The 11,309-nt window shown below is 37.9% G+C and overlaps 1 protein-coding gene across 1 annotated transcript; it reads left to right on the top strand.

Annotated features, from left to right (window-relative positions):
• Positions 1-10,091: 10,091 nt before the first annotated feature.
• Positions 10,092-11,018, top strand: LOC101424546 (olfactory receptor 8S1-like). The gene has a single exon (XM_004484434.1). It carries the CDS (start codon positions 10,092-10,094, stop codon positions 11,016-11,018), a length of 927 nt encoding a protein of 308 aa, XP_004484491.1.
• Positions 11,019-11,309: the final 291 nt, after the last annotated feature.

Raw genomic sequence — 11,309 nt, 5'->3', positions numbered from 1 at the left:
TTTGTCATCAGAAACCATGGAGGTGAAAAGACAGTGGTATGATATATTTATGACACTGAAAGAAGATAACTGCCAGCCAATAATTCTTTATCCAGCAAAACTCTCCTTCAAAAAGGAGGGTGAGTTTAATGTCTTCACAGATAAACAGAATTGGAGAGAGTTTACAACCAAGAGACTGAACACTAAAGATATGTTACAACCTGAAAGACAGGAGAAAGAGGCTCAGAGAAGAGTGTAGAAATGAATTTGTTTGTAAGGGTAATTAAAAGGATAAATAACAGACAGCAGTCAAATATGATAACCAGAAAGCCAAAGGATAAAATGATAAATAGAGTACTTTCTTTACAGTAATAGCACAATGTTAATGGATTAAACTCCCCAATCAAAAGACACACAGAGGCAGAACGAATGAAAATGTTATGGTTCATCTATATGTTGTCTACAAGAGATTCACCTTAGAAGCAAGGACATAAATAGGCTCAAAATGAAAGATTAGAAAAAGATATTCCAGGCAAACAGTAATGCAAAAAGGGCTGGAGTAGCTACACAAATATCAGACAAAACAAATTTTAAATACAAAACTGTAAAACAGTGAATCATTTTAAAAAATCTGTGCATCCATTCATGATTTACCAAATTCTTGTGGTAATCGTGTGTTCTCTGCTAGCTCACATTGTAAGCCATTTCTATAAATTAAGGCCTTTGCATTACAATGGGTCTTTTTATTGTGCATAACCATTTGTTTACTGTTGTTCACATTACTTTGTTGAGTACCCAGACATTTACATTTTTTTGCCAGCATGCATACAATTGCAGTCCAATGCAGATATACTTAGTGCAGTTAAGATTGTTAACGTCCTAATTTCTTTTCATTTCTACTAATAGAAATCTTAAACAGAATTAAGATACAATTTTCAACAGGAAAGTGCATTTTCATATAGTTATAGGTCATGGGACATGAATGTGAAGTGAATAAAAAATGTAAATATTCACAGATAATTTCATAAATACAGCTCTCACAGTATTTTCTCATTTTTACCTCTATTGATTTTTTTACCATGGATATTGTGTATATGAAGTGGTTATGGTTTCTTTCACAAAGGACCAATATATTGTTTAATTCCTTCTTTTTCACAGGTAAAATATAAAAATGTAATGCTTGAAATGCTCAAATAGCCAGTGTGTAAAATTTTGGCATCTGACTTTAAGGCTTGGATGATATTAAGAGTCATGCAACACTTGTAGAGAGATTTGGAGCCAATGTAGTAATTTCATTTGAAGGAAAACCCTTATAAAATGACAACCAGGTGCCTTCTAGATCTTAAGGAGCTTCCTTTTATCCAGTTCAATCAATTAGATTAGTATTAGTTTTCAGTTTTTGCTTTTTTTTTTCCTCCCTTCTCATTGGGTCCTTGCAATACAAGCAATGAAGGAGATATAATTTATTTAAGCAGCCTATCAATGATGACCATTAGATAATTTAATACTGGTACTTTTATGAAAAACCCAGGGAATGTCTTCCCAACATACATTACTCAAAACAACTGGTTGTATGCCTCCCTTACAGCAAACACTACAATGAATGTGTCAATGTGAATAGTTTAGAATACTGCAAAGCGTAAGCTAATTGATTCCTTGAAAGTAATAACCACTGGTCATATGGTAAACTTTTGTTCAGTATTAGATATAGTTGCACTTGATGCACTTCTGTGAGGTTCCAAGCGTTTATACACTTTACCTGCCTTCAAACCTATTTTTGTGACATGTCAGCACAGATAAAACACAATGCATTGAGACCACTTTTTGTAATGAGTTTAACCCCCACACCAAAAACGAATGCCAAGTAAGTGGCTCTAACTGTGTCATCAACTTAATCCTAGTACCCCAGTGTTCATTCCTGCTACTTGCATATTTTCTTAAAAGAAATAGCTGTTGTTAATGCCTTTTTGTTTCCCCTGAGTGTACCTTACTGAATAAGTATAGGAGTTTTAGGTTTACCAAGTGAGTCTTGCAACACTAAAGACATTTTGAATATCAGTTGTGATGGAAATTTCTTCATAAAAAAGCCTTAAATAGAACATTGTTTTTATTTTTTATTTTTTTATTTTTTTTAATTTTCTTATTTTTTATTGCCTTTGTAATAATATTACATTAAAAATATATATGTGAGGTCCCATTCAACCCCACCCCCCCACCCCCCCTCTCCCCCCCCCAATAACACTCGTTCCCATCATCATGACACATCCATTGGATTTGGTAAGTACATCTTTGGGCACCTCTGCACCTCATATACATTGGTTCACATCATGGCCCATACTCTCCTCTATTCCATCATGTAGGCCCTGTGAGGATTTACAATGTCCGGTGATTACCTCTGAAGCACCATCCAGGGCAGCTCCATGTCCCGAAGACGCCTCCACCTCTCATCTCTTCCTGCCTTTCCCCATACCCTTCGTCCACTATGTCCACTTTTCCCATTCCAATGCCACCTCTTCTATGTGGACATTGGATTGGTTGTGTCCATTGCACCTCTATGTCAAGAGGAGGGTCAGATTCCACCTGGATGCTGGATGCAATCCTCCCATTTTCAGTTGTAATCACTCTAGGCTCCATGGTGTGGTGGTTGTCCTTCTTCACCTCCATCTTAGCTGAGTGTGGTAAGTCCAATAAATCAGATTGTAGGTGCTGGAGTCTGTTGAGGCTCAGGATCTGGCTATCACATTGTCAGTCCAGAGATTCAAATCCCCTAAATATATCTTAAACCCCAACATTAACTGCACCTCCAGCACATTAGCATGAAAGTCTTATGAAGGGAGATCCCATCTGAGTCCAGATTCATCACACATAAACACCATTTCCAAAGAGGGGCCATCTGCCCTGGTAGTTAACCCCATCGGCCATGACCATAACTCCCATGGGTCTCTTTAGCCCTCAAAGGAACCAATATCTGGGGGTTGTATCTGCTTTATCTGTCTCTCTGACTCTGCTCAGTTGTGCATGAGGGCAAACCTTCTGCCAGCCTCCAGACTCTTTTTTAGAAACTCGTAGCCATATAAACTCATTTCTCCTTTCCGTTTCCCCCTTACTTTAGGTCAAACAGCATTTTAAAGTCATGGTATTTTATGTAGACATGGATATTCTGCTGATCCACATTGAACCTTCCGTATAAGGTCATTTTCCAGTTGCATCATCAGTTGGTAGTTGATAGTGGTCCCTCGTTGCCAGGGAGGCTCATCCCCGGGTGTCATGTCCCACGCTGGGGGGAAGGCATTGCATTTACATGCTGAGTTTGGCTTCGAGACTGGCCACATTTGAGTAACATGAAGGCTGACAGAAGGAAATTCCCAGGCACAAAGTTGCTCTAGGCCTTGTTATTATTTTGGGTTTATCAGCTCACAAGCATAGTCATTAGTATCAGGGGCTCACTGTTGAACCCTCACTCCCTCCCGGTCCCCACCACTGTACCTGGGAGACTGTCGCTGCTCCCCTAGGGACCACGACAGAGCACCACTGGCCAGGAACACAGTACCCCCCCTACTGTGGTTTTTAATTGTTGCCACTATGAGTATATCCAAACATTACCATGCACCCTGGACATATGTTCTGTACAGCTCCCTGTCAGTCATATATCACCTGTCATTGGTATCCCATACCAGTATCCCTCCATTGCCATTGTTGAAACACTCTGTGATCCAGAACTCCCCGAAATTTGAAGCCCAATATAAAGAACATTGTTTTTAGATCAAAGTCTCCCCACCCTCACAAATATAGTTACTTTGCAATGAAAATTGTGGCCTATTACAAAAAAAAAAAAAGAAGGAAAGAAAAGAAAACAAAAACACAAAGAAAGATGCTTTCTTTTTTCAGCAGTGACCAAGCACTGGGCAGGGCACATTGCCAGTCTGCTTCGCTCTTTCCTCTCCTCTGGGCCTTGTCTCTGCAGTTTTGAGCTGCACTATGGGTCTTGCATCTTGGCAGCTTCTTTCCATGCCTCTGTGCCTCACTGATTCCATCCTCAGGCCTCCAGGACCTCTCCTTCTGTCTCTGAGGCTATTTTTCTGCCTGTTGGCTTTTAAGTCCTCTGTTTATAAAGGACTCCAGTAAGATTCAGATCCATCCTGAATGAGGTGGATACTATCTAAAGACCCTATTTCCCAAAGATCCTACTTGCAAAGAGTCCACATCCCCAGGAATGGCTGAACTTTCAGAGTATACTTTTCCAGAGTCTTAACAGCTTCAAACATCCTAGACATCTTTGAAAAGGTTTCAATTGTTTTTTAGTTCTTACCAAAATAACCCTATTTATTTCCATATCTAGGAGACACACAACAAAATAAAACAAAAACAACAATTTAGCCATTTATTATGGTATAAATTCAGGAAGAGTATTTTGAAATGTGGTCTTCCAGAGCAGGGGCCAGCCTGCAATCACAGCACTAGACTAGGTTTTATAATTTATGCCTTTTTCTTGTGTATAGCCAGCTCATTTTCAATCTACAAACATCTCTATATCAAATCCTGAACTTAACATCTGCTTTTCAGGACATTTACCATACTGACAAAAGGCAAAGTCAGACTTAAAGTCTCTTGATTTGAATTTGAATCCTGACTCTACCATGTAATAATTGTGTGTTTTTAAGGGAGATGTCTCACATTTTTCTGCTTCATAGTCCTCATTTTTAAAAGGGAATAAAAGAGTTTCCAACTCATAGACTTGTTGGGGAATATTAGTTAACATGTCTAAAACATGAAGAAAAAAACTATGGTCATTTGGTAAACAATTAGTAGATATTGATTACTTTACAGCTCCTCTATTCTCAATATCTTCGAACTTTTGAAAACATACCAGTTCCTAAACATGAATTATGCATCTTTCTCAATCGGATCATTCCTTGTCAATCAGAAATAAACTGACCCTTGATTTTTAAGGCAACAAAATCTTCTTTTTTTTTTTTTTGGAGGTACCAGGAGGACTGAACCTAGAACCTTGTGCATGGCAAGCAGGTTCTCAACACTTTGTTTGGGCTCTTGGAATCGCAATTTGAGGAAAATAGATTCAGATAGCAACATAAATTGTATCCCATCCAAGCAAGGGTATTTTAAGAAAAAGGAAGTCACAAGAGTTAATTTTGGTGGACATTCAGGACATTCCAAATGGCTTTCAGGTTGAGTAGTTTACAGATTTCTTAACTTGGGGATTACTCCCAGCATTCAGATGTTCTCAGGGTTTTGAGAAGCATTTGTTGCCTGTGGCTATGCACACTTTGTCAGTCTGTGATATATGGCTGAGAGGTGCTTAAGAGTGACCTCCGGAAGGGCCTCCTGACTCCTTTTTAAATCTCTCAGCCATAGCTCACTCTATTTTGTTTTATTTCTTTTCACAACTTATTGACAACAGAAGACACAATTTCAAAGTCCACTGGATATTTTTAGTTGTAATCTTTCTTGATCTAGTTGTGGCTTTGTTACTGATGATCACTCAGTGCTTAACTTCATTTTCCCTTGACCTTCATGAACTGTATTCCCCCTTTTTCCTGAAAACATTTCTGATTGTTGACACAACTGAACATTAAAATAATTATGGGAGTGAAGTTTATGAATTCAAAATCTGTGGGCAAAGGATAAATCCCTGAACATCAATGCACAGGTTCTCTGTGATTTCCCAAATGAGATATATAGCAAAATAGCAAGCGGAAGGATATTGTCACCAATTTACCATCATTCAAAGCCTATGAGACACCTAAGATTTTCTTCCACAGTCATCATTTCAACACAGAAAGAAGTTCCAAAAACACATACTAAATAGAATTCCCTGGGGTTCTTATCATTTGAGTTGTCTGTTAATGAGTTTCAAACTGGGCTTCTGTCTGTAATTTGAGTTACTAAAAGACATTGTTCCTCTCTCTGCTGAGCTACAAGGTTCAGGTGGCCAATTACAGGTGAACTACCTATCCCTGCCCTTCTGAAGAGTTATATCTGAGAATCATTCTCTTGGTTGATTATTCTAGCACAATATTTAGAATTGGGGAGGAAATTAACCAAACAGCTGCCACTGTCGTAGGGACAGAGAACATAAAAAAGAAACTCCTTCCACCCATATTTCAGGATGTTATTCTTTCCATGTAGCTGGAGGGAGAAGAAGTCAGGACCATGCTAGCTCTAAGAGAATATACATTCTTCAACTTCTGCCTTTCTGGGTTTATAGCTCTATGGTAATCACTTTTCATGTCTTTCATATTACTCCTCAATAGAAAAATCATTTGCATTTCCTGTTATTGGACTATGAAAATCTGTTCCTCATCAACAGAGAAGCTTCTTGTTCCCAGGAAAAGATCAGAGACGAAGGATGTCTTCTAAGACAAAAAGGCCATGAGAGAGGTAATTTTCTCTCCAAATGCTTTAAAGTGTCTGTCTCTCAGTCGTGAATACTTCTCTCTCCTCCACCGCCCTTGTCTTTCTGGCTCTCTGAGGTGTTTCTTTTCACTCTGAGTCTTCTTATGGATTTTTCTAAATGCTAAGACTCAATGCTCAAGCTTGGGAAGACTTTCATATTTTCCATACTGTGGGGTCAATGTGCTCAACTACTCTGAGCAGTACCTATTATAAAACTGTTTGACCGCAATATTTGATACTGGATATTGGAAATAGCAATTCCATGTATTCTTGGTCCAAACTGTTTTATTCCAGGCTCTAGGAGTTTAATGCAAGAAGATCATTTCAGCTGGGAAGAAAATATTCAGGGGAGATGTGGAAAGAGTGTATCAAAGTGGTGTGTATTTTGGTTCTTCTGTATGCTCCAATCAAATGTGCTGGAAAATTTAATTTTCTGCTGTACTAAATCCCTCCAACTTCAAAACTGATCAAACTAAGGGATAGAGCAAAGAAATATTTAAGAAAAAATTAAGTGCATTAACATTATTCCACACCCAGCTATTTTCACCCTTCTCTTTTTCTGGAGTTTCCCAGGTACTCATGGGATTTACACTGCCGCAGAGTCAAATACTCTTTTTTTGTTTCATTTAGAGCACTCTCTCTCTCCAGTAAATAGAGGAAAACAGTGAACCTGTTTATCTTCCCCTTTTCATTGCCTATCAGTGCCAGCATTTGTGAAATTAACATTTTAAAATTCCATTTGAGACTGAAAAAAATGTATAGAAGTCTATGTAACACATTTGTTTCTTAAAAAATGCATCCAAGATACTGCTCCCCTTGGAAAGGTTGTGATAATGTACGTGTTAAACCGTAGGCTCACATTGGACCATGGACAAGTTTCCTAACCTATCTCATTCTAATTCTTCATCTGTTTTTTAAGAAAGGAAAAGAAAAACGGATAATTATAGCCACCTTACCATTGGCATTTGTGAGAAATATATTTATTAGTACATGTTAAGTGATTAGATGGTGCCTAGATTATCTTTTTCATTACAAGCACTGTCACCATCAAAATTACCTTCATCAACCTCATCATCATCATTTCTTCAACCTAAAGGTATTTTCATTATGGCTTTGAAACATAACCCTATATTTAAATACATACTAATTTCAGTGGAATAACCCCTAAATAATAGAATTGGATGAACTTAATAGAACTCAAAAATCCAGCATCCTATCACTATATGGACTGGCAGATATTGCTGTATGACAGAAGCATGTTTGAGTCCAGCTTCCACTTATAGAATCACCCTAAGCTAATTCCTGCATTAATCTCTCATATTTCTGTAAGGAGCACAGGTATTTCCAATCACTCTGAAAAATGGTTCCTTTCTCAAATTCTATGTGTCCATGAGGTACTATGAAACCTCTATAAGTGCAAGTGAATGCAATGGAGATTTAAAACATTAAATATGGAAGAATTAAAGCAATTATCTGCTTAATTCAGACAGAAATTTCCAAATGCAGGATTGTCCATATTTTTGAAGAGCCTTAATTAATTATTTATTTAACTTAGCTTGTGCAGATAGTAAAGTGGTTTACTTCCCATGAATTAACAAATGCAAAAATAAGAGAGACCCCTTAGACTTGATTTTTTTGTATTCAAATTATTCTACCCACACATGAATTTTACTTGTGCCATCCTTATTGCATATTAGTCTACTAGGCAGAACTAAGATGTGAACTGAATATAAGAACATGAAAAATGAATTGAAGAAGTCCACAAATTCTAGAAAGTTGTGCAAATTTCAATATTAATACTGAAAAACAATTGGAAACGACAAGAACTGATGGCACTGCACATTTGTAATTAAGTTGTTTACTTGTAAATTCATAAATAGAAAAATGGACCCAAAAATGATTAAATAAGTGAATGGAAAAAATGAATGCATGGGAGGTTGTAGATGGAACATGAAGGAATTAAATAATTTTCCAGTAAAGTCAAAATTGACTAGTGGGTGTGAAATGATGTCTCAGCTACAGGGATGTCACAGGTGCTGGAAGAGCACAAGTATATGCACTACTAGATCCTCCACCATTGCTACACACAGGCACATACACACATACACTAAGCATTTCTTCTCTTGTCCTTACTGTTGGGTTTTTATCAAACTTTGTGTAACTGTAGTCATTCCACCCAAAATTTAGCTACACAGACAGTACTATCCAATTCTTCATTTTCTTCTTCATTCAACAAATCCTATTGGGGTCCACCTTTGGGTTTTTCCTGCTGTTCTAACTGTTCCAGATTTAAAATGTTACAGAGCGCAATGACTGCCATCAAGTAATTAAAATGTCGTTGGGGGAGGAAGGAAAGGAACTTACTACACACATCTTAACTACCAAACAAAAGTGTGATTTGCTGTGATGGTACAAAGGGGAGAGTCTTGCTTATTCTGAATAGATGGATCAGATCATCTTGTAAAGAAAAACAGTAATTATTAAGACATTTTTAAGAAAGGAGGTACAGGGACAGGATAGAAAGAATACAAAATTGTAATTAGAGAGATCAGAGTTGGAATCATAGTTTAAGAAGATATCCAAAGACCTTTGTTTCCTTATTTGAACATTCTCAACAGAATGATTTCTAACAATTTTTTTGAACATTAAGAAACAAAAATGTTTAGGAATGCCTAGCACTTATCAGGCACTCAATAAATGGCATATGTGGTGAGCTAATAGAAGGTAATTTTCTGGAAGATATAAGAAAAAAAGGAAAAATTTAATTGAAAGTCAAAATATTAAAATGATTTGACTAGAAAGATATGGTATTCTAGACAGAGCAGAAATTTTAATAAAGGTAGGGAAAAAGGAATATCCATGTTTCTTCAGGGGCAAGTGTAATAGTCAGGCTTCAGCACTGAGACTCTAGATCATAATGTGTGACTAACTTACAGACCCATATGTGTCAGCTGATGGAAGCACATTCATTGATAAGCCTTGATTGAAAAGCACTGTTTGATAGGAAGTTCTCCTACATAGTGGAGTCATATTCAGATTCTTGAAATTGATAATTTAGACAGTTGTATATCTTGAGTGCTCCATTTTTTTTCTTCTGATAAATGGATTTATCATGCTCCTCTATTATTACGTATATCTCAATATCTAACAAAAACATAGGAAATTCAGGCAAATGTGTGGGAAAATGCCCTTGGCTGCATCTCTCAATTTTGTACCAGAGTGTAAATTAGAAATGTAGTGAAAGTGCCATGTTATAACCAAAATAAACATTAAAAAAATCTTTAACAGTATATACCATAGATAGGATTTAAATGGGAATAAAAGACCAAGTAAAAGAAAAGACCTATTTTGGAACATAGGAAATTTCAGTAGCATCTACAAAGGTAAGGGAATATTGCTAAGCACAGGTTCTGTTCAAGAAAAAAAATTAGTAATGAACCAGATCCTGGAAAGTTTGTGAATTTCTTAAGCAACCTCTGAGAGAGAAGTTTGGCTATTAGTTTATATATTTGTTGGGTTGATGCAGGGTTAAGGATTGAAGCAGCTCATCAATCCAGGAAGAAAGATATGAAAGATCCAACAAGTCATGTATGAAATATAAACTAGTTGAGATGAAGACTTCCATCCTCTGATAACTGAGTATGATCAAGAGATTTCAGGTTTGTTCCTATGTTTGTTTCTAGAATAATCTTCTCTAAATGGCCTTGGATAACCACAGCACCATCAGCGAGTTCATCCTCCTGGGTCTGTCTGCTGATCCACACATTCAGGCTCTGCTCTTTGTGCTGTTTTTGCAAATTTACCTCCTGACTGTGACAGGGAACCTGATGCTGCTGCTGGTGACCAGGGCAGATTCTCACCTGCACACCCCCATGTACTTCTTCCTCAGTCACCTCTCTTTCCTGGATATGTGCTTCTCTTCTGTCACAGTGCCAAAGCTGCTGGAGAATCTGTTGTCCCAGAAGAAAACCATCTCTGTAAAGGGGTGCTTGGCTCAAGTCTTTTTTCTGTTTGTGAGTGCAGCCACTGAGGTTGGCCTGCTGGCAGCTATGGCCTATGACCGCTTTGCTGCCATCTGCCATCCTCTGGTCTATGGTCAAGTGATGAACAGCCTGCTCTGTAAGGGGCTGGCTTGCGGTTCCTGGGGCCTGGGCTTATTTGTTGCACTCCTCAACATCTTTCCAGCTATGAACTTGGACTTCTGTGGAGATTATATCATCCCCCACTACAGCTGTGAGCTGCCCTCTCTCTTCCCTCTATCCTGCTCTGATGTCTCCTCCAGTTTTACTGTCTTGCTCTGCTCCAGCCTCCTTGGTGGACTAGGAACCTGTTTCTTGATCTTCTACTCTTATGCACGCATTGGTTCCACCATCTTGAGAATCGCCTCCTCCTCAGGTAGAAGGAAGGCCTTCTCCACATGCTCCTCCCACCTCACTGCAGTGCTCCTGTATTATGGCTCAGCTTTCTTGCGCTATCTCATGCCAACCTCAGGTTCTCCATTGGAGTTGATCTTCTCTGTACAGTACAGTGTGGTTTCTTCCTTAGTGAATCCCCTCATCTATAGCCTGAAAAATAATGAGGTGAAAAGAGCTGTGAAAAGAATACTAAAAAAACATCTCCAATAATAGCCAACCAAACACAGAGGGTGATGGGTAACTAGTTTAATATGGCAAGATATCTGATGCATTGACAATAAGATAATTTCCTGATTGTTTCTCAAAGTGGATGTACAAATGTAATTGCACAATTCAGAGATCTATTAGGGTAACACTGCGGACATTACTTCAGTTTAATTTTGTCTTATAGGCAGAGCAAAACATTAAATAACCATGTTAATTTAACCATTTTTCTATGGTATAGTCTTTGGGTTGTATTAATGGGTCCTTTTACCATCTTGTTTGTGTTTGTTATGCAGA

Source organism: Dasypus novemcinctus, chromosome 12 (assembly GCF_030445035.2).
Source record: "Dasypus novemcinctus isolate mDasNov1 chromosome 12, mDasNov1.1.hap2, whole genome shotgun sequence".
Lineage (NCBI taxonomy): Eukaryota > Metazoa > Chordata > Mammalia > Cingulata > Dasypodidae > Dasypus > Dasypus novemcinctus.
This window is presented reverse-complemented; position numbering and strand designations above follow the sequence as displayed.